Source organism: Diorhabda sublineata, chromosome 1, assembly GCF_026230105.1.
Source record: "Diorhabda sublineata isolate icDioSubl1.1 chromosome 1, icDioSubl1.1, whole genome shotgun sequence".
Classification (NCBI taxonomy): domain Eukaryota; kingdom Metazoa; phylum Arthropoda; class Insecta; order Coleoptera; family Chrysomelidae; genus Diorhabda; species Diorhabda sublineata.
The window spans coordinates 13,856,670-13,881,873 of record NC_079474.1 but is presented as its reverse complement, the minus strand read 5'-3'; the positions used below and the strand labels follow the sequence as shown (position 1 = coordinate 13,881,873).

General features: G+C 34.9%; 2 protein-coding genes across 2 annotated transcripts in view; one reads left to right on the top strand and one right to left on the bottom strand.

Annotated features, from left to right (window-relative positions):
- Positions 1–25,204, top strand: part of LOC130449307 (flotillin-2) — a 302,572-nt gene that overhangs the window by 55,624 nt on the left and 221,744 nt on the right. The window lies entirely within an intron of this gene.
- The window catches only part of LOC130449237 (glucose dehydrogenase [FAD, quinone]), a 51,932-nt gene continuing 29,787 nt past the window's right edge, over positions 3,060–25,204 (bottom strand). Inside the window, exons 9-12 of the mRNA XM_056786927.1 lie at positions 8,019–8,231; positions 6,356–6,596; positions 5,428–5,635; positions 3,060–4,303 (exon numbers count right to left, since the gene is read on the bottom strand). Coding sequence (XP_056642905.1) covers positions 3,149–4,303; positions 5,428–5,635; positions 6,356–6,596; positions 8,019–8,231 — 1,817 coding nt within the window. The 3' untranslated portion in view covers positions 3,060–3,148. The remainder of the gene's footprint in view (positions 4,304–5,427; positions 5,636–6,355; positions 6,597–8,018; positions 8,232–25,204) is intronic.

The following is a 25,204-nucleotide window of genomic DNA, read 5'->3' as shown; positions in this document are numbered from 1 at the left end:
TTTAACTGTTCATCTTTCAGTTTTCATACTGATTGATTTCGATGCTAATAAAGTAAATGAGTAAAATGAGATACTCAATGAGGGAGAGTGAGAGAGATTGGATTTAAGTTTTTATATTTCTTTCACGCAAAATTCACATCAATGAAAGCATGCCAAAATCTTCCAGTCATAGTTTTAGCGTCTAGATAAATATTTAGCCAACTAAGGGTAGTACTTTAATAACATAATCATTCTTTCATTCCATCTCGTATTTTTTGTTTATTAATTGTACACGTCGAACTAATATCGAAAATTTCCTCATAAAAAATGCTATTTCCATATCTCTGCACATTTTCATTAAAATCCAATAATGATTTTATTGAAATATAATAACCGAAAAATTTCAAAAAATTATAAACGACATTTTATAATCATTAAAGTTTATCAGTGATTATTTATTTGGCTTCAATAGATAGATAGATTGGAAATTTATACGCGAATATGTGGCAATCAATTAAACATTAAAACCATAAACGATCTTTAATTATGTACATTCGTGATTGGAATATTTGTCCAAGTTCAAAGCAAAAACATAAAACACAGTCGCTTCTAGTCGCCTTCTTATAGTTGTTTAATAATTTTGAGCTCAAGGTCGCTTTGCTAGCCTTAAAATGTTTTGCAGCTGATCCAAGAGATCTAGCGTTCGGTTTTGTGGTCTTCATGAGTTGGCATGTTACACCAATTATAAGTTGCAGTCTTTCGATGCATTCACAATCAGTTGGTCTGATTGTGGTAGAAGATAGAAGATGTTTGGTGGTACCTCACTGATCTGGTTCCCAACTTTCCAAAAATTATCGGTAGGCGAGTGAATCCTGTTTGAACCATATCCTAATATCTTTCTCCTTGTAGATTACGCGAACTTCTCTAGCGAATAAACTCGGTTGCCGCCAAGTTATCTGCCAATAATTATTGATAAAGGTTATTTCAATCTCTTCTTCACCAACATTAACATTCTAAACCATCCGAGAGTCACAAATAATCAACTGATAAGTTGATTCATCAAATAATCAGATAGGACCCTTCTTATAAAAGTAAGAGGCCACGGCCAGGTCTAGATCCAGTTGGATACGTGGTTTTTAGACAAATAACGAAAAACTTGGTATTGGTCATCACTCTCAAACCTTTTCATTAATTTAAATTTCTAATTCATTGCTATGAAAAGAAAAGTTTTTATTTCTAATAGATCCCTTCTTCCATGATAAATCTCAGCTGTGTATTGCACAAAATTTAAACCAGTATTTCATGATAACAAAAAAACCTGCGAGGAATCAATGACTCATTATTCGTTTCATTTAACAAGCCACATAAGGCAATGAAACAATCAGTCGTGGAATCAAATCGACGTTGACCTCTTCTGGAGTGGATTCACTGCGTATTCTACATCGAAATCATGTGCAAAAGGTGTGAGCATTATGGAAATTAAAAAAGTGTCTGGTTAGTTTCCAAACTTCATATACGAAGAATCGTTGCTCTAAACAGCTACCTTTGTAATTTCGTACGAGTCACTTGGATAATCTAGATCAAACATCGCCGGCATTTGTAAGATCTTTTTGTATTAAGCGGGTAAAATTTTAATGGAAATGTTATTTAAACGGTCGTGGTAACAAGGAAAATACGTAAAATTGAAGACACATTTAATGAACGAACGAAATTTGACATTTGAAGATCTTCCGGTCGTGGAATATTGAGGTTATAAAGGAAACAGTAGAAAACAAAGTAATTCATTCAATTTAACAATCGAAACATGGAAAATCCGTGGTTAGACTAAGGGCAATCACCAAAACCCGTCGCAAAGAGAGGTCGATTCGTGTATGTTTGTTTGATGGAATCTTGAGGCTTCTTAATCATTCCAGGTGGCGGGACTATTAATGCCGGAGTATATACTGAATATATGAGGTTTTAGCGGAGAAATATTGAGGTTTAATCAACTGATATCGGGTTCGCTTGGAACAAAACAATGCTGCGGAAGAAAACTCGAAGAAATATACCAGATCTAGAATTTAATCTAGACATTGCGCTGTCAGATAATTATTTAAGTAGATCTATGAAGAAATTGTTGCGAGGGAATAATTTTAATCCAAAGTTAAAAAAGCAGTGCATCTAAATCAAATCTATTTAAAATAAATATACTTTTTCACGCGTTTAAACCAATTTTCCTTTCCGATTGAGTTACCTCCAAAACATTTGATTTGAACGCAACGAAGTGTAGAAAAACGTTGACCTCGCATTTTATTTTCGATCTACGAGAATAAGAAGGAATGACCCATCAGTTCGATGTTTTGACTGTTCAAAGACGTTTTTTTTGAACTGATGTGTGAGAGCTCGCATTGTCGTGGATAGAGAATTATTCGTCCTCTACTTCTAGTGTCCCTTATTTTTTCGAACACTTCTGGATGTACTATTCAGAATTGACCGTTCTACGTTGGTCTGATAGAACGATGTCAGTTATTCCGAGACAACAGCGAACATTTGTTTCGAATCGCTTCGCGCGCGATCAACTTTTGTTGCATTTGGATCGTCTTGGAAGACCCAGGCGATTGTCCCTCAGTTTCGAATCAAGCGAAGCCTGGCTGACTATAGGATGGACGAGGTCAAGTTACCCAGAGTTCAGCCAGGCGAAATGGGATGGCCGAGGTAAGTTATCCAGATTTCAACCAGGTTTGGACCGTTATTGGTTTACTAAGGCCGGATTTCCCAGCGTTGGTCCGAGCTAAGCCCCATCGTTCAAGTCTGTGGGCTCCTACATGTGGGATGGTGCATCATCACCATAAGCCGGCCCAAGCAAATCGTCCAGGATCTTCATTAATTTTTCCTTTGTTTTATTTGAATCGATTTTAATTTGCATCCGATTATAATTCAAAAAATCAATATACAGATTGTCTCGGTGTACAAAAAACGCTAAAGTCGTTTATGTATCATATTACGACATGGTTTTTGATTAATAAAAACATTTCATCATTGTTGCCTCGCGCTTTTTTTAATGGGTTTTTTTGGTATGTCATATGTCAAAGAAAAACAAATTTTTATATATATTTTTAATAAATAACCTTCGCAAATCCTTACAAACTACTTTGTATTTACAATTCTAAATCTACTTTTATCACAATGTTTATAATTTCATATTCCAATCTTCCTTAATCATATCAGCTCCTTTTTCTGCAATCATATAAGTAGGTGCGTTGGTGTGAGCTACAGGTACTTCGGGCATTATAGAAGCATCGATAACCCTTAAATTCTTGATACCGTAAACTCTCAAACGCGGATCTACTACGGCCCTTTTATCTTTCGCAGGACCCATCTTGCAAGTACCACTCTGATGATAAATAGTGAAGCTGAAATGTCGCGTCATGCAGTCGAAATATTCGTCGCTAGCGAATTTAAATTTCGCGCATTGCGGTATCGGGATATCGTGCAATTTAGCTCCGATCGCTTTGAGAGCGGGTTGTTCGGATATCTTCATAGCCAATCGGATCCCTTTAATCATTATATCCATATCTTCTTGATGAGCGAAATAATTCGGATAAATGAGCGGTTTCGTTTTGTAATCCGCATTTTTCAACATGACTCTACCTTTACTTTTCGGTCTCATCAACATCGGCATCACCATAAAAGTATCTTTATCTTGTATGGGGGTGTAAACAGCATCGTATATTTCGTCTGTTATACCGAAACTCCTTCTGAACGTGTAGTCGGAAACCACCGATCCCGCTTCGTATAGTAACTCGATTTCCGGATATCCGTCGGTATCATTAGGATTAGAAAAATCGTGAAATACCAGCACTTCACAACCTCCCGCTATCGATAATGGTCCTTGGTGGTGATTCAAATATAAATCCAAATTTTCTTTATTGATAAGTCTTTCTATTCTTATAGAATAAGGTTTATCTATAACGTAGGTTATACCACCCGTGGCTACGTGATCCATTAGATTGTAACCTACTTTGAGATCCTTCAAAACTTCAATTCCTAACGATGTAAGATGCTTTTTAGGTCCTATTCCACTAAGCATGAGAAGTTGTGGGGAGTTTATCGCGCCTGCCGACGAGATAACTTCTTTCGTTGCAAATACAGTTTGTTTCTTTTTATTTCTTATGTATTCTACACCATACGCTGCTTTGGTATTCGGATCTATGAGTATTTTAGATACCATAGTGAATTTTATGACGTGAAGATTCGGTCTTTGTGATATCGGATGAAGATACGCTCTACTGGCACTATCACGGACTCCGTCCTTCATTGAAACTTGTAAACGCGATACTCCCACCTGAAACATTTACAGATTTCTTAAGACATTGATATTAATGTTAAGAATCATATTTAAAGACTGATACTATTGGATGGTAATCGTTATAAGGAAGTGGAAGAGCTGCTGCACCAAAACCCTTCTAATACCCAAATTAATTAAGTTAGATCATTGCTACATGCATGAAACACTATATAGAACTTGATAATTAGGATTCAAACCATTCGAAAACTTTTAATTTAAAACTTCTCTACAAGAGGTAGCAATAAAGTTTAGTCTGACCTCGCGTTATTTTGTGACTAAAAGCTCTGTGTCTACCATTTAACTCATATATTAACTATTACTTTCTAATAATTAGCTAAAAAATCCGCTATTGAGTAAAGTTGAGATTCGTTTTTATAGATATTAATCTAACAGGTGTGCTGAAAAATTCGTCAACAAGCAATTCGACATTCTAATAGTCCCTTCGAGGTTCACTTGAAATTCCTAAAAACCGAGATCTTTGGAAAATTCAATCAGGCACTTAGGATCGAACGTTTTAACCGCACTGGCTAAACCTTACTGATTTCTTTTGTGTTAGGACCTCACACTTGCTTGCCAATGATGTATCTCCAGTTTCTTCCATTTCTTTCCACCAACGGCATTCTGGATTGTCGCATGGGGATATCATTTGCTTAAACGAAGAAGTAGATTGGTTGGGCAAGCAGCTCCAACCAGGTGTCTTCCGAGTTGACTTCTCTACTACACTTTTGACTCTGGATCTACTGTTGTGATAAGCCCACGCTCGCTTAATACTCGCACCGAGTTCGCGCTTCATTTTGTTTCCTAACCTTATTCATTGAGCGCATTTTGAATTGTTGATATCGTTTCATTTCTGATTTTACCAAAGCATAGAGGCAAAGCAAAATACAGGTGAACGCTCCTAACTGTGTTAATATTGGGTTTTAATTCCTCACCAAACATTAATTTTAAGAAAAATTACAAAATATAACTAGGATAGAAACAGTACTAACAAGAAATGATGAAAGTTGAAACAAATGAAACAGAGATCAGATTTTTTTTCTACAATGTAAATGAAGTGTTGGTACATTTGTATTTAAAATCGAATATTTTCACAAAAAGCTGCTTATGACTTTGAACTTTACCTGTGTTGCCGCATTGTAGTCTATTGTAGGAAGACCCAATTGTTGACTAGCGTTAATAACGGCATCTGCTATTTTTGTTTTACCAGGAGCGTAACTGACAGTTAAGTAACCATCGGTTCCGTGGTAGTGATGGTTCATCGGATTCATGTGTTCTTGTACTGAAAAACGTTCGACTTTTTTAAAGTACGGTAGTACATCTTCGTATGACCTGAAACCAAATATTGGTATCAATTTTGTGGAAATAGTTCATAATTACAAATTTCTTTTAGACCCAACATGCCCCGTTTGATGTACTACCAAAGGCCGATCAAAGAAGCCAGTTAGGCATCTATGTTTGAAACTTTTAACGTCACTAGGAAAACTGTAAGTCTTCATGCACCAGCGACGCAAAAGGTTCATCTATGTGTCTGCTTTAGATGACTCATCATAAATCATAGTTACACTTGGTGCTTTTAATAGAACCAAGGTGTCACTTTTCAAACTGCCAAAGAAGTTAGTTAGGCATCTATGTTTGAAACTTTCAACATCACTAGGAAAACTGTAAGGCCTGCTCATGCATTTAAACTTAGCAAGTGTACAAAACTGCACTTTCATGGCACGGCATGAAGACGAAATCATAGATGACCAGGTCTGGTAAAAATACCAATCACCAGTCGTATTATGGACCTTTTTATGTGATGCAGTTGATTGATGAAACTCTTTTATGTGTGCCTTTAATTTCGTCGAACCAAGTAGAAACTGTCTTGTGATTATACTACTCAGACATGACATACCTACATTTTTGGTCACACCAAGAATGGGTTCTAATCTCAGTGGTAGTTTTGCTGATACCAGTCTGTTCAGCTGGGTAAACCAAAAATTATCGATATCGATAATAGTTGTACATATTTTTTCGTATGATTCAACTTTAGACTTTTCAATTACTTACCATCCCGTATTACCCATGTCTGCCCATCGATCGTAATCTCTGCGATTGCCTCTAGTGTATATCATATAATTTAAAACGCTAGATCCTCCAACAACTTTACCTCTAGGCCAATTACATTTTTGGTCATCGAAACCAAGACAATATCTATTACTGGGCTCAGTTTTATATTTCCAATTACTTTCTGTAAATTGAAGGTAATTGGCCAATATGGGTAGGTCCATCATAAAGTTTTCTGGTCGACCTTAAACGAAAAGAAATTTTTACAGTAAAATTTTCTAAAAACGTCAAATTGTAATAGAAAGATATCTAGTCTGATAGCACAACATCTAAAGTTACCAAATTCCGATGTGGGCGGCAATATGATACGTGGAGTTTGCGCTTCGAATCCTCTGTCGGAATGATGTACCTGGCCGTAGGTAAATCAATATTGTACTGGGTGGAAAACTTGTAACGCAGAATTGATGATGAGACTCATCCAATAGCAAGTCCCAAAAGAAGACGGATATCTCTTGGTGTTAAGGCATTTTCTATTGAGCGATTGAGGCAATTTTTTATTTTTAGTTCGTTCAGACTATCTTTGACATATTTTCGCTTGTGATTATCACGTAATCGGCGCAGCAGAGTTTTGATATCAATATTATTTTCTACTATCATTCTTTAAAATTATACCAACTTTTTTTGCTTGTATAATTGCTTGCTTACCAAACTTGGTGGCAAACATGCTTATATAGGCTTTGTATTCCTTTTATTGTTCAGCTTCCTTTTCTCCAGCGTCTATCCTTTTAACTTATATCGCTCAGTCAAAGGCTTCGCCCAAGACTTCAATTTTAACGTGTCAACTGTATTATTTATAAAAAATCGATGTCCGCGGAAATATTATTCTCATCTATTAACACATCACTCAATAAGTCGTGTAACTAACCATGAAAAACATTTTTTTTTATAAAAATCGAATTTATCCATCAATGTAATCTCCTTCAAGAACAATACATTCCGACAGTTTCAGCAATTGCCTCTTCATTTTAGTTGAATTTCTAACCGGCGAGCATTTTTTTGAGATTAGTGAATAGCCAGTAGTCACTCGGGGCTAGATCTGGACTTTACGGTGGATAAGGAAGCAAATCGCTCAATTAAACAACCGTTGCAATCGACTTGAATCAGTGCATTCTCTGGGTTGAAACAGTGGTTTTTTTCGTCAACATTCAAACAATCCAACAACTCTATGTAGTATTAACTATTGATTGTCTCTCCCTTTTGGAGATACTAGATCAACGATAATCCAAAATACTGAATCCAGAACCTTCTCAGCTGACTGTTATAGCTTTGGACGTTTCGGACCTTGTTCACAACTGCAGTCCACTCAGATAAAGATAGTTTTGATTCTAGAATATAGTGATGGATCCATTGTCACATATCGACGCAAGAAATTTGATTTATTACGTGTAAATCTAACCAAACACTGGTCTGAATCATCAAAACGTTGGAAAAACCTATAGAATGGCCGGGGCTAAGTTACCCAGACTTCAACCAGGCTTGGGCCATTATTGGTTTGTTAAGGAAGAGTTTCCCAGCGTTGGTCTAAGCTAAGCCCCGTTGTTTAAGTCTGGGGGCCCCCTACATGGGGTAATATATTAATTTTAAATAGCAAGTTCTGAATTTTTACCTGCTTCAATCAAGAGCACGTTCCAGTTTGGATTTTCGCTTAATCTGTTGGCCAATACACAACCAGCAGTTCCCGCGCCAACAATAATAAAATCATATTCTTTCAGTAACCGATCTTCTGGCATGTCCGGCGGTTCAGTTTGCGCTTGATTTCCTCCGTCAATAAGAAGTTTAATAACTCCATCTAGTAGATTTAAATATTGAGACGTAGTCGCTCCTAATAGAGTTAGAAGTAAAATCCATATCGACGTGAACCTTGACATCATTTAATTAACTAAAACAAACAATAATGCAAATAATTATCTATGTTAAATTTCGTTACAAAAATCAAATATTTCGAAATAAAATAAATTGTTTACTGAATTTTCCTTATTTTACATGCAAATAACCTTTTTCAGGACACGTTTTTTTTTTGTTAGAGTCATAATCTCATAAGTTTGTGAATTATTTATTAAAATTGAGTTGATAAAACAAAGACATCACATATTTTTCAGAAATCAAGTTTTTTTTATGCAAAAACATAAAGATATTGTAGGAAAACGTTGTAACGTGGTAGATACATATTTACTTTTTAAACTTAACAGGAAATCCTTAATTTATAAGGAAATTATAAAGGTAAATATGAATTAAAATATTCATACATTTCTGTTTATTCTTTTTCACTTAACAAAGTTAAGAAAAAACTCGTCACATATGACGTTTTCCCACTAGCCAGCAATTGTTCTTATTTTTCACGTTTTTCTTGCGCTTTCCTTATCGCATAGCTTTTTCCCTCTTCTCTTAATATGCGTCTTTCATTGTTAGTTTTTCGTCCTTATTTAGAGATTTTAAATCACAATACCAATCACTAATAACCAAAACTATCACTTGCTGTTCAATTGTCACGTGACAGAAAACTACCAGCCACGTGCCTAGATCAGCTTGGATGTTATTCCACTAAAATCGCCGATGTCGGTAACTCTGTATTGGATACCGTTGAGATTAAAGCAGTCGGGGTCGTAGTATAATTAGTCTCTTTCTGTATTGAGTCGAGCATCCTTAGAGAATTCGACTTTTCCCATGACCTTGGAAACGGTTGAGACTAAAGCAGTCGGAGTCGTAGTGTAATTAGTCTCTTCTGTATTGAGTCGAGCATCCTTAGAGAATTCGACTTTTCCCATGACCTTGGAAACGGTTGAGACTAAAGCAGTCGGAGTCGTAGTGTAATTAGTCTCTTCTGTATTGAGTCGAGCATCCTTAGAGAATTCGACTTTTCCCATGACCTTGGAAACGGTTGAGACTAAAGCAGTCGGAGTCGTAGTGTAATTAGTCTCTTCTGTATTGAGTCGAGCATCCTTAGAGAATTCGACTTTTCCCATGACCTTGGAAACGGTTGAGACTAAAGCAGTCGGAGTCGTAGTGTAATTAGTCTCTTCTGTATTGAGTCGAGCATCCTTAGAGAATTCGACTTTTCCCATGACCTTGGAAACGGTTGAGACTAAAGCAGTCGGAGTCGTAGTGTAATTAGTCTCTTTCTGTATTGAGTCGAGCATCCTTAGAGAATTCGACTTTTCCCATGACCTTGGAAACGGTTGAGACTAAAGCAGTCGGAGTCGTAGTGTAATTAGTCTCTTTCTGTATTGAGTCGAGCATCCTTAGAGAATTCGACTTTTCCCATGACCTTGGAAACGGTTGAGACTAAAGCAGTCGGAGTCGTAGTGTAATTAGTCTCTTCTGTATTGAGTCGAGCATCCTTAGAGAATTCGACTTTTCCCATGACCTTGGAAACGGTTGAGACTAAAGCAGTCGGAGTCGTAGTGTAATTAGTCTCTTTCTGTATTGAGTCGAGCATCCTTAGAGAATTCGACTTTTCCCATGACCTTGGAAACGGTTGAGACTAAAGCAGTCGGAGTCGTAGTGTAATTAGTCTCTTTCTGTATTGAGTCGAGCATCCTTAGAGAATTCGACTTTTCCCATGACCTTGGAAACGGTTGAGACTAAAGCAGTCGGAGTCGTAGTGTAATTAGTCTCTTCTGTATTGAGTCGAGCATCCTTAGAGAATTCGACTTTTCCCATGACCTTGGAAACGGTTGAGACTAAAGCAGTCGGAGTCGTAGTGTAATTAGTCTCTTCTGTATTGAGTCGAGCATCCTTAGAGAATTCGACTTTTCCCATGACCTTGGAAACGGTTGAGACTAAAGCAGTCGGAGTCGTAGTGTAATTAGTCTCTTTCTGTATTGAGTCGAGCATCCTTAGAGAATTCGACTTTTCCCATGACCTTGGAAACGGTTGAGACTAAAGCAGTCGGAGTCGTAGTGTAATTAGTCTCTTCTGTATTGAGTCGAGCATCCTTAGAGAATTCGACTTTTCCCATGACCTTGGAAACGGTTGAGACTAAAGCAGTCGGAGTCGTAGTGTAATTAGTCTCTTCTGTATTGAGTCGAGCATCCTTAGAGAATTCGACTTATCCCATGACCTTGGAAACGGTTGAGACTAAAGCAGTCGGAGTCGCAGTGTAATTAGTCTCTTCTGTATTGAGTCGAGCATCCTTAGAGAATTCGACTTTTCCCATGACCTTGGAAACGGTTGAGACTAAAGCAGTCGGAGTCGTAGTGTAATTAGTCTCTTCTGTATTGAGTCGAGCATCCTTAGAGAATTCGACTTTTCCCATGACCTTGGAAACGGTTGAGACTAAAGCAGTCGGAGTCGTAGTGTAATTAGTCTCTTCTGTATTGAGTCGAGCATCCTTAGAGAATTCGACTTTTCCCATGACCTTGGAAACGGTTGAGACTAAAGTAGTCGAAGTTGTAGTGTAATTAGACTCTTTTGTATTGAGTCGAGCATCCTCAGAATATACAATTTTCTCCATAACCTTATAAACGGTTAGGTCTAAAGCAGTCGGAGTCGGAGTGTAATAAGTCTCTTCTGTATTGAGTCGATCATCCTCAAGGTATACAATTTTCTTCATGACCTTGTAAACGATTAGGACTAAAGCAGTCGGAGTCGTAGTGTAATTAGTCTCTTCTGTATTGAGTAGAGCATTCTCAGAGTATACGACTTTTTCCATGACCTTGGAAAAAGTTGGAACTGAAGCAGTCGTAGTTGTTGGGAACCATCTTGTTTTCTTTTTTTGGTATGGGTTGAACCCGAGTAAGCTTCCAATTCTTTGTCTTCATGGTATAAGGCAACCAAAAAGATTTTAAAGAGTTTACGCAAGCAATTGTGATTGAAAAGGCTTCCACGATGATATGGATTTCCACCAAAACATTCTTTGCGATTGCAAGCTCTCATTAATACTCCTACATTCGTAGGATTCTACCTAGTGCAAGATTCTTGTTTCCAAAAGGCCAAACCCTAAGAATTTTGGAATGTCTTAATGATCTAATGCGACCAAGGAGATTACAAAGAGATTTCCAATGATTACCAACATTTCATATTCTTAGTGATTATAATTTTATCTATTAATTAAAATTGATGATTTGAAACGGATGAAGATATTTTTACTCATAAATTACGAAAAACATTAGTATCATCATGAGTTAAAGTCATAAAAGTTATTTTATTTCATTAAAAATAAATAAACACCGTTTTTATTTACCAATTACAATCGATTTCATGAATAATAAGAATCCATAACTAATAATAATTCGAAGCATTAATGCAATTTGTAATATTTAATAACTGACCGTGAAATATTAATTTCTCAAACTTGAATTATTTAGAAGATTCTAGGACACAAATAAAAATCGCATAACTTATTAATAATTACATGATAAACATAAAAGAGAGGTTACGTCAATATTTTTAGATAGCAAGTGTTAATATTTGTAATGAATTTGCCAGGGCGTGTCAAATATCAGACATGAAAGTATATTTTTTTGGTTAAAATACTTGTTGATAATAAAAAAAATTTTGTTCCACCAAATTCGCGTATGTATATTCACTAAACTTACAAATCCTCATGCAAATTATTTCATTTTCTTGTTTTATACCTATCCAACATTAAAATATTGATAAAATCATAATATTCATCCTCATCGAATACACCTGCTTCAATTACAAGATGTTTCGCTCGCCACAAGTCTAATAAATCGAAGCCATAAATTAAAAGAAAGTTATTACCATGATTTTTAAATAAAAAAGGATTAACAGCAACACAAATAAAAAAAGGTTGTTTACAGTTACTTGTGTCAATCATATTCAACAATTTAAAGTAGTTTCGCTGGAGACGACGACGAAGAAGTGTGGCTGCCACAGTTACTTGTGTCAATCATATTCAACAATTTAAAGTAGTTTCGCTGGAGACGACGACGAAGAAGTGTGGCTGCCTTATAACAAGAAAATTGCAACGTTTCCAAAACAAGTGTTTTAAGGATCCTACATGAGTATTTGAAAATGTTAATGATTCGACTTCCAATAAAGATTCCGTGGAGTGGCATCGGAAAGGAAAACCAGTGCTAAGAAAACAAAGGTCACGAAGAGCACCAAAAAAGTGATGACTACAATATTTTGGGACTGCGAGGGTATTCTTTTAAGTGACTTGAAGGAATCCAATACAACCGTGACTGCCCCATGTTAATCTAATTTACTAAGGCAGCTAAGACTACTGTACACGAATGTCTGCCCTGATGAAAAAGACAGCGGCTAGCCACAAAAACGTGTTTTGACAAAAAAGGCCAATAACCGTGTTTTTGAAAACTATGAATGATAAGAATACATTTTTTGTCTCAAACCTAGTAAATCATATTGTGCAGCTTGTGTGAACATATTTTCTCCAAAATTTTGCTTGTGGTGGATTAGTAAAATGGCAAAACGTACTTACTGTGAGCATTTTATCTAGAATTTTATAAGTAATAATAGGTGAGAAGGCCTTTCTCCCTTTCTATTTATGATCTATTAAAAAAAATAAATCATTCAAATTAAGCTATGTAACTATTCAACTTAGTTGCCTTTTTTGATTTAATTCTTTTGCTAAATGTTACCTATTTTTATGTACGAAATTTCTCGAACTTTCTAAATCGATTATAATAGTTTTAATACTTTCTAGACCATTCCAGTAATCTTTCAAACTCCTCTTGCGTTAGAAAAGAATAGAAATATATTTTTAGACATTTTCGCCACCCACAACCACCCACATCTACTAAACTCCCTTACTATGACCTGGAGACCAAGGGGAAGTTGATTGGGGTTGGGGGTGATAGATAAAACAGAGTCTTAACGTAACTAGAATATTGGAGATTGCAACAAGTTTGGAAATAATTATAACACTATAATCCTCATTTCTAAATTTGCTGCAATCGTCTATATTCTAGTTAATTCTAACTAGTCAGCAAATACTATTCGTCTTGGTGTTTTAGTAATTTTTTGGAACAATATGTCTCTGCAGTATTGAAAAGGTTAACGTTGCGTTCACTGGTCTTATACAGTAAAAATTTTTATTTCTAAATAACTAGATTAAAAAAAACTATGTTTTTATTAAACTTTATACAGTTTTGAGTGATTCATTACCCAGTTTGATTGCATTTGATTATGCTCCTACATTCTTATTCAAGACCAAGTAATACACCTGATCAGAATAAAGATTGGACTAATTAGTTGAAGGTCAGTTGTTGTCATCAGACAGAAGATATTGTCGACGATATTAATAGAATGAATGTTTTCTTCTTCGACTAATAGAATGAATGAATATTCTTGACTGATTTTTTAAAAAAGGTACTTAATTAAATTAGTACGTGAACATCGTACTAAGGTTAATTTAAGGTTGTTATTCATGGTTTTACTATTTTCTATTTACCGAAATTACTCAATTTTAAGTAAACTTTCATTTTCTGTTCGTAATTAAAAATTATTAAAACGTATTTATGTTGTATGTCTTCTTGTTAAATCTAAAAATAATTGTAACTATAGTTAGCCATAAACTAGTGTGTCTAAACCAAAAACTGTCGTATTTAAACTGTCAATAATAAATAGATTTATGAAACATCGATATCTTTGAAAATAGAAATTATTAATCGAAATATACTCAGATGTTCAATACACTAGTTATTAACCTTACGAGGATGGTCTAGAAGTATCTGGTCCAACAAGGACAACTCAAAAATTTCTCCTTTTAGCTTTGTTCATTTTTTCCATCGTATAATAACAACCGTCAAGTTTTTCAAAATATCAAAATAGCCATTAACTGCAGACCTCACCTCATCATTATTAGAAAATCTTTGAACCACCAAGTCAGGTAACGGAAAATTTTGGCCATTGCAATAATGGATATATCAGCTGGTGCATTGTCTTGATGAAACAATGATAATGCGAGCTCTCACAAAAAAAATCGCAGATCAAAAATAAATTGCGAGACCATCGTTTTTCTAGACCTGAAGAAGCGGTTGATGCGTTCAAATCAAATGTTTTGGAGGCGCCTCAATCGAAATGGAAAAATGGTTCAAACGCATGCATATTTTGGAAAACGATATTTGTTTTCATTTGTCAAAACTCGAGTAGCAACTTTCGTATTGCAGCTGAGTAAAATAAAAATTTTAGAAGATTTTATTTCAATTTTTTTTTTAAATGACCACTTACATAATTTAATATTTATTCAACCATAATACACTGAAAACAATTCCAAATAGCATTGTTATAAAATGTCAATTATTTACAAATTACTTTTAGAAATCATAATCGATTCGATTTATAGTTGATAATTGAATAACAATCAAATAAAAAGAATTTAAGTAATTACCTTTCGAGTTAAATCCTTTCTATGATAATTATATTGTCAATATCACAAATAATTCACCTGCACGTACTTGTTGCAGCTGTAACAACACAAACACGGTCGAGGGCGATCAGGTTTTAAACTTCTTAAGCCCAATCGGCGTCGATTTTCAAATGATTTCACATCGGTTGCCTTGATTTTATATTATATATACGTAGTTCTATACTTGTACGTGAAACGATTATTCCCCACCATAATTTTTATGATAATTGTCATTTTTTTCTCTTAAATTATCTTTTCCATACTCGCCCGATTTGCGGAAATATAATGATCATTTAATATTATAATAATATTCAAAAATATTAAACAAATAAAATAAAATAGAAGTTTTTTACATAGCAGAAGGCACTTTTCAGTAAATATACCCTCAAATTATTGCGAAACGCGGGAAAAGATTATATCGATTTGATTTCAATTGGCAAGTGATTGTGCGTTTTTTTTGCATTGTAAAGTATTGAGCACTTAACTAATTTTGAACGTGGAGTGCTTCGCGTTTCAAAGTGGATAACCGCGCATCATTCGTCCGCGTCTCCTCCACACATTTCACGAGGATGATTTCGATCACAAATTGGAATGTTGCAAGTGGTATCTCGGATGCAGTTCCAACAATCCATTTTGTGGATGAAATAACCTTCAAGCTGAACGGTACGGTACAGTCAATCGGGATAACTGCGTGTACGGGAACGACTAGAATCCTCACGTCTCCACTGAAGAAGAATTTGCCTGGGGTTGTGTTTTTGGGAGGTCTGAACTTTTTTGAGAGTCACGCGACGGGCCTAAGTTATCTGAAAATGCTCAAGGTTTACGTGGACAAATGGACAATGGTCTAATACTCGCCAACATCCATCATTTCATACAGAATAGAGCTTCGCCGTACAATGCCGGTGTGTCTAATGTTCCTTTTTGAGAAAGGATAGGCATACGAGGATTCGTTGTGTCCTGACACACTATGGTTTCTTCCTTTGGAGCCTTCCCAATGATAACTCGCAGTTCCCGAATCAAGTGGAAAAGTAAGTTTTTAATACACGCGAATTTGTCTAACGAGGTCGTTAAGCCGAGTTTGACTACGCGTCGAGTGCAATATTGTGTATGCACTCGAGTGCACGAGTGGCTTACAATATTTTTCCTACGTTCATGGAAAACAAATTTTTGACTGACATTTCAAGAACTGCAGAGTTGCATTATCCAAATCATAATAGTCGTGTTTGAGGCGTTTACGTTTGACATCACGTCGAGTGCAATAAACACTTTTTGCACGAGTGGCTTACAATATTTTTCCTACGTTCATGGAAAACAAATTTTTGACTGACATTTCAAGAACTGCAGAGTTGCATTATCCAAATCATAGTAGTCGTGTTTGAGGCGTTTACGTTTGACAACACGTCGAGTGCAATAAACACTTTTTGCACGAGTGGCTTACAATATTTTTCCTACGTTCATGGAAAACAAATTTTTGACTGACATTTCAAGAACTGCAGAGTTGCATTATCCAAATCATAGTAGTCGTGTTTGAGGCGTTTACGTTTGACAACACGTCGAGTGCAATAAACACTTTTTGCACGAGTGGCTTACAATATTTTTCCTACGTTCATGGAAAACAAATTTTTGACTGACATTTCAAGAACTGCAGAGTTGCATTATCCAAATCATAGTAGTCGTGTTTGAGGCGTTTACGTTTGACAACACGTCGAGTGCAATAAACACTTTTTGCACGAGTGGCTTACAATATTTTTCCTACGTTCATGGAAAACAAATTTTTGACTGACATTTCAAGAACTGCAGAGTTGCATTATCCAAATCATAGTAGTCGTGTTTGAGGCGTTTACGTTTGACAACACGTCGAGTGCAATAAACACTTTTTGCACGAGTGGCTTTCAATATTTTTTCTACGTTCATGGAAAACAAATTTTTGACTGACATTTCAAGAACTACAGAGTTCCATTATCCAAATCATAGTAGTCGTATTTGAGGCGTTTACGTTTGACAACACGTCGAGTGCAATAAACACTTTTTGCACGAGTGGCTTACAATATTTTTCCTACGTTCATGGAAAACAAATTTTTGACTGACATTTCAAGAACTACAGAGTTCCATTATCCAAATCATAGTAGTCGTGTTTGAGGCGTTTACGTTTGACAACACGTCGAGTGCAATAAACACTTTTTGCACGAGTGGCTTACAATATTTTTCCTACGTTCATGGAAAACAAATTTTTGACTGACATTTCAAGAACTACAGAGTTCCATTATCCAAATCATAGTAGTCGTATTTGAGGCGTTTACGTTTGACAACACGTCGAGTGCAATAAACACTTTTTGCACGAGTGGCTTACAATATTTTTCCTACGTTCATGGAAAACAAATTTTTGACTGACATTTCAAGAACTACAGAGTTCCATTATCCAAATCATAGTAGTCGTGTTTGAGGCGTTTACGTTTGACAACACGTCGAGTGCAATAAACACTTTTTGCACGAGTGGCTTACAATATTTTTTCTACGTCCATGAAAAACAAATTTTTGACTGACATTTCAAGAACTGCAGAGTTGCATTATCCAAATCATAGTAGTCGTGTTTGAGGCGTTTACGTTTGACAACACGTCGAGTGCAATAAACACTTTTTGCACGAGTGGCTTTCAATATTTTTTCTACGTTCATGGAAAACAAATTTTTGACTGACATTTCAAGAACTACAGAGTTCCATTATCCAAATCATAGTAGTCGTGTTTGAGGCGTTTACGTTTGACAACACGTCGAGTGCAATAAACACTTTTTGCACGAGTGGCTTACAATATTTTTCCTACGTTCATGGAAAACAAATTTTTGACTGACATTTCAAGAACTGCAGAGTTGCATTATCCAAATCATAGTAGTCGTGTTTGAGGCGTTTACGTTTGACAACACGTCGAGTGCAATAAACACTTTTTGCACGAGTGGCTTACAATATTTTTCCTACGTTCATGGAAAACAAATTTTTGACTGACATTTCAAGAACTACAGAGTTCCATTATCCAAATCATAGTAGTCGTGTTTGAGGCGTTTACGTTTGACAACACGTCGAGTGCAATAAACACTTTTTGCACGAGTGGCTTACAATATTTTTTCTACGTCCATGAAAAACAAATTTTTGACTGACATTTCAAGAACTACAGAGTTCCATTATCCAAATCATAGTAGTCGTGTTTGAGGCGTTTACGTTTGACAACACGTCGAGTGCAATAAACACTTTTTGCACGAGTGGCTTACAATATTTTTTCTACGTCCATGAAAAACAAATTTTTGACTGACATTTCAAGAACTACAGAGTTCCATTATCCAAATCATAGTAGTCGTATTTGAGGTGTTTACGTTTGACAACACGTCGAGTGCAATAAACACTTTTTGCACGAGTGGCTTACAATATTTTTTCTACGTCCATGAAAAACAAATTTTTGACTGACATTTCAAGAACTACAGAGTTCCATTATCCAAATCATAGTAGTCGTGCTTGAGGCGTTTACGTTTGACAACACGTCGAGTGCAATAAACACTTTTTGCACGAGTGGCTTACAATATTTTTTCTACGTCCATGAAAAACAAATTTTTGACTGACATTTCAAGAACTACAGAGTTCCATTATCCAAATCATAGTAGTCGTGCTTGAGGCGTTTACGTTTGACAACACGTCGAGTGCAATAAACACTTTTTGCACGAGTGGCTTACAATATTTTTCCTACGTTCATGGAAAACAAATTTTTGACTGACATTTCAAGAACTACAGAGTTCCATTATCCAAATCATAGTAGTCGTATTTGAGGCGTTTACGTTTGACAACACGTCGAGTGCAATAAACACTTTTTGCACGAGTGGCTTACAATATTTTTTCTACGTCCATGAAAAACAAATTTTTGACTGACATTTCAAGAACTACAGAGTTCCATTATCCAAATCATAGTAGTCGTGTTTGAGGCGTTTACGTTTGACAACACGTCGAGTGCAATAAACACTTTTTGCACGAGTGGCTTACAATATTTTTTCTACGTCCATGAAAAACAAATTTTTGACTGACATTTCAAGAACTACAGAGTTCCATTATCCAAATCATAGTAGTCGTATTTGAGGTGTTTACGTTTGACAACACGTCGAGTGCAATAAACACTTTTTGCACGAGTGGCTTACAATATTTTTTCTACGTCCATGAAAAACAAATTTTTGACTGACATTTCAAGAACTACAGAGTTCCATTATCCAAATCATAGTAGTCGTGCTTGAGGCGTTTACGTTTGACAACACGTCGAGTGCAATAAACACTTTTTGCACGAGTGGCTTACAATATTTTTTCTACGTCCATGAAAAACAAATTTTTGACTGACATTTCAAGAACTACAGAGTTCCATTATCCAAATCATAGTAGTCGTGCTTGAGGCGTTTACGTTTGACAACACGTCGAGTGCAATAAACACTTTTTGCACGAGTGGCTTACAATATTTTTCCTACGTTCATGGAAAACAAATTTTTGACTGACATTTCAAGAACTACAGAGTTCCATTATCCAAATCATAGTAGTCGTATTTGAGGCGTTTACGTTTGACAACACGTCGAGTGCAATAAACACTTTTTGCACGAGTGGCTTACAATATTTTTTCTACGTCCATGAAAAACAAATTTTTGACTGACATTTCAAAAACTGCTGAGTTGCATTATCCAAATCATAGTAGTTATGACCGCGTATTTACGTTTGTCTTTATAAATTGTAACCATAGGGCATTTTAGAAAAAAAAATTTTCTAGTAATATTTTAAGTTGTTTTTATTCTATAAACGTATAAAAAGCGTGTTAAAAATAATAAAAATCGAAGAAAATTCAAATTATTCATTGCGTTAGCTATTTTTTTGTCAATAATTAAAGAATATCCGTTTTTATGACGATAAACGTTGACCGACAATCGTTTAACATTCTTTTATTGGTTTTTCCCGGTATTTGATCCCATAATTTATAAAGGATATGATAAAAACATATATTTATAAAGTCATTACGTCGTAAATTAATTACATAATATTAGTAAATAATATATAGGTGTAAAGGTTATATGAAAATGTATGGGTTACATTACAATACACAAATTTTACTTTGAATAGCATTTATACCTTCTTATTGTCATCTATTAAATTTATTACACTCTTATTATTAATATACGAGTATCGGAAATTATATGCAATAAACGAAAGCGTCCTTCATTCACTATATTGCAATATTCTGCATTCGGTTAGATCTAGTCAAACAATCGCGATTATTTTCTTAGTTATTAAGAGATTATTACCGATAATAAATAGAAAACTAAGACTTATACTATCCGTATAAAAACTTGCGAACAAAAATACAATTCAATATGTATTACTGATCAAATATAGAAATTATTTAATCTCAAAAAATCACAAAGTATGAAAATTGAATAAATATAACCTCACTCAATAAGTCGTGTGATTCAGATGGCGCTGATTATCAAATCCATATGACGTTTACGTAGTACCAACTTTCAAAAGACTGTGTCTCAAATTTCATGAGATTTAGAGTAGTCATGAAAAAATGACAGCCATTCAAGTAAAGCTTCATTAGTTATTTTCAAACTAGATTCAAAACAATTCCGAATGTTAATTTATTATTGCTTCTTGATTAAAATTAAAATTAAAAGTGTTAACCGGACTGTGCTCCGTCGAAAAGAACTATTTGTTATTGGTTTTCTGAATTTAAACGTGGTCATCGGTGATGGTGAACGATTTGGTCGTCTAATTGATGTTGTTACTCCAGAAAACATCAAAAAAGTCCACGAATTGGTTATATCTAAACGTGAGCTGAGATAGCCAGGACGTGGAGATATCATAAGGCAGTGTGTTCACAATTATGCATGAATATTTGTCCATGAGAAAGTGGATGCTGCTGTTTACTAACAATCAATCAAAAACAACAATGTATTGATGATTTATAGCAGTGTTTGGTCGTAATAAATCAGATTTTTTACGTCGATATGTAACAATGGATGAAACATGGATCCATCACTTCATTCCGGAATCAAAACGATCATTATCTGAGTGCACTGCAGCCGGTGAACAACGTCCGAAGGCACAACAGTCGGCTGGAGAGGTTATGGCTTCAGTATTTTGGGATGCGGATGGAATATTGTTCATCGACTATCTCCAAAATTGAGAGACAATCAAAAACGAATACTAAATAGAGTTATTGGATCGGTTGAATGCAAAAATCAAGAAGAAAAAAAACTGTTTCACCAAGACAATGCACGGATTCATTGACAACGATAGTTAAATTGAACGAATTACATTTCGTATTGTTTCCTCATCCACTGTATAGTCCAGATTTGGCAACTGAAAATTCGCTAGCCGGTAAGAAACTCAGCTCAAATGTTGAAATTGTTCAAAAAATTGCTCAATTTGTTGAAACTGAAGCGAAAGACAAATTCTTCTACAAGCACGGTATCGAGAAGTTAGAGAACCGGTGGAATGATTGAATTGTTCTTGAAGGATATTACATTTATTTTTGGCAAAAAAAATAGTTAGCCACATGACTTATTGAGTGATGTATAAGAAAAACAAAGTAGATAAAAAACATAGCAAATGAAATTTGAAAAATGTAGTAACCGCAAGAAAACGACAGGAATCCAGAAATCAAAACTATAAATGAAATATGTGGCGGCATGAGTTGAAAACCAAATTAAAATCGAGCTTTTGATCCAGGAATTAACCAAACTCCGACATATAGACACAAAAATACTTCACGTAGACCGACCAACGGTCACTGATGTGAAGTGGTGAAGAAATGAATTTATGATAAAAAAGAAAATGCAAACATCAACCCCCTCCCCCCGCAACTACTGAGAAAATAGTTGGAAATACCTAATGTGGAAAATTCTACCCAGTTGAACTGGATAATGGTTTAAACTAGATTATAATTAGTCGAGTTAGGATATTTTCTAAAGAATCAAGAAATTCAGTTACAAATTTAGTCACAAATTCTTGCACGATTCTTAGAAATATATAGAAAATTAAAAATTATCCAAGGAGTCACTTAACTGCCCAAAAGAAATCAAGAAAATCGTGAAGTTATCATGTAGCTTATGTATCTTTTGATTGTTGATGACAAACGCTGTCCAGGCACGTTAAACTGAAATAAAAACAAATTAGTTTGAATTTAGTTTCGAAGACTTTTTCGAGATTGTTCTGATGATACTTCCCATAACAACTATGTCATGCATATAAAGAAATGTTTTTTCCGGGTAAAAAGCTATTGATTTCATTCTTGAAAAGCAGCGGGGCCTTACATTTTAAACCCTTGAAATTGAAAATAACCTTTCTCTGTACCTTAATATTTGGGTGATAGTTCTAACGGAATTTCATGAAAACGGTTTAAAAATGAAAACCATTTCGATTTACTTGACTAGTTTAGAATCGTATGTATTCTGGATAAAAGAAATTTTATTGTAATTATTTTTCCATTTAATTGCCTGAAGTCCGATTTTTAAGGTACTACTAGCATTGGACTATGATAGTATGAAACTGATTATACAGTGCTTTTCAGATAAAAGTATCCATCTTTAATAACTTTTGTAATACTGGTATTTATAAAAAATCCAAAAACACGTCAATTTATGTTGGAAGGGGCAAGCATTATGGCTTATTCAAACTTACTGGAAAAGCCACCCCCTCACCCCTAGCAGCATCCCCTTTATTTTTTTAAATTACTTTTCATATTTTTTATGTAAAATTTTGATACTCCTCTTTGAGCTGATTTCAAAAATGTATAATACTTGTAGGTTAAAGTGGTTAGTTTATGAGATAAACAATTTTTCTTTTAAGAGCACAAATTTTACTTATTATTTACTTTCACCTTATTTGCCTGTACTAAAATGGGTTGTACAACAGTTCAAACTCTTTAATCTTTTTTACTGTGCTATTTATTCTACTTAAAAAATCCAAACAACAAAAAACTCTACTTTTTATTAAAGTTTGACATTGTCAACTAGAATTTGTAGTCACTATTGATAGTGTAATTTGATACATTATTTATTTTGTTTCTCTGAAATGGTTTACTCTTTGCAAGAAAGAATTGAAATTGTAGGTTTATACTACCAAAATAATAATTGTGGAAGAGCTGCTGCTAGAATATTTAACGAATTACATGACGGAAGACATGCAACTCATAAGTATGTAATTCAACTGATGGAGAAATTTACCACAACAGGGTCTGTTTGCAATAAAGTGCATAAGCTAGAGGGACTCGTAAATAACGAAGCAATCCAAATGGCAATTTTAGGGCAAGTCAGCTTAGAGGCTCAACAACCCCAATCGTTGTCAACAATAAGTAGAGCGATCGGTGTTTCATCTTCTACAGTTTTCCGAGTTCTATATAAATTCAAGTACCACCCATACAAAGTTAAGTTGGTGCACGAGTTGAATGAAGATGATTTTGATCGTCGTCTAGAGTTTTGCGAATCAATGACGCAAATTATCAATAACAATCGACAATTGTTAAACAATATTTGCTTTTCTGATGAATGCTCATGGTCATTAAATGGCTTAGTAAGTAGGCATAATTGTAGATATTGGGCTGAAAGTGATCCACATATTATGCGTGAATTCCATACACAACATCCCCAAAAGTTAAACGTTTGGTGTGGTATCCTAGGTGACCACATTGTCGGACCTTTCTTCATCAACGGAAATTTAAATGGTGAATCATATCTTGAGTTACTCAGGGAAGGGGTTGACCCACGTATTACAACAATAATAGAAAATGATGATAACCTTTCCGAAGATTTACCGGTATTTCAACAAGACGGAGCTCCCCCACACTATGCTATGCCTGTCCGACAATTTTTAAACGAAACATTCCCCGCTCGTTGGATAGGTAGAAGGGGGCAGATGATGGAGTGGCCACCTAGGTCACCGGATTTAACACCCCTAGACTTCTTTTTATGGGGGTATTTAAAAACAAAAGTTTATGCTACCCAACCAGAATCTCTGGATGATTGACGAGAGAGGATAGAAAATGAATGTCGACAATTAAATCCAGCCGTATTAAGCAATGTCAGAGAGGCATTTCAAAATAGATTATACCATTGTATGGAAGTGAATGGTACTCATTTTGAACACTTATTGTAACTTCATATTAAATAGCACCGTTAAAAAGATTAAAGAGTTTGAACTGTTGTACAACCCATTTTAGTACAGGCAAATAAGGTGAAAGTAAATAATAAGTAAAATTTGTGCTCTTAAAAGAAAAATTGTTTATCTCATAAACTAACCACTTTAACCTACAAGTATTATACATTTTTGAAATCAGCTCAAAGAGGAGTATCCAAATTTTACATAAAAAATATGAAAAGTAATTTAAAAAAATAAAGGGGATGCTGCTAGGGGTGAGGGGGTGGCTTTTCCAGTAAGTTTAAATAAGCCATAATGCTTGCCCCTTCCAACATAAATTGACGTGTTTTTGGATTATTTCTAAATACCAGTATTACAAAAGTTATTAAAGGTGGATACTTTTATCTGAAAAGCACTGTTGAGTGTTTGCTACGTGTTGCAATAGATTTCCCCACTAACATGGAATTTTATAAGATCCGGATTAATTGCGATAAAATGATTTTAAAATCGATTTCTATAACAAAAATGCTTATAAAATATTCTTAATGTATAAATACTACTATAACTTTGTTTTCATTCAATTCAAAAGTAATTTTTATTGACTGCAATTTATATTCAATCAGTTGGTTTTTTTATATATCGTTAGGTTAATAAAGATAATTATAACAACATCAATTTCGCGTCACATAAACAAACCATTAAATACATAGAGAGAGAAAAAAGAGAAATGCTTAATTATCAAAAAATTGTTATAATTTGTAGAAAAAAGCTTGTAAAAACTAAAAGACAAACATAAAAATAACTAAATAAAGTAAAATAGTAGAAGGCACTTTCCAGTAAATATGCCCTCAAATTATTTCGAAACGCGGGAAAAGATGATAAAATATTATATCGATTTGATTTCAATTGGCAAGTGATTGTTCATTTTTTTGCATTGTAAAATATTGAGCCCTTAACTAATTCTAAACGTGAAGTAGGTAGTTAGGAAGGAAGAGTCTTTTAAAGAAGTCCCTGCAGTGAGCTCTGTTTAGTCCCGAGTAAATATCTAACAACTCTCTTTAATAGTTTGATCAAATTGAGTCGCACCACAATAAAATAAAATAAAATAGTAGAAGGAACTTTCCAGTGAATATGCCCTCAAATTATTGGGAAATACGGAAAAAAATGATATCGATTTGATTTCAATTAGCAAGTGATTGTGCATTTTTTGCATTGTAAATATTGAGCCCTTAATTCTGAACGTGGAGTAGGTAGGTGAAGGTCGTGCTCTAACATTGGAAAAGCGTGTTTACGAATTAGGCAAACGGA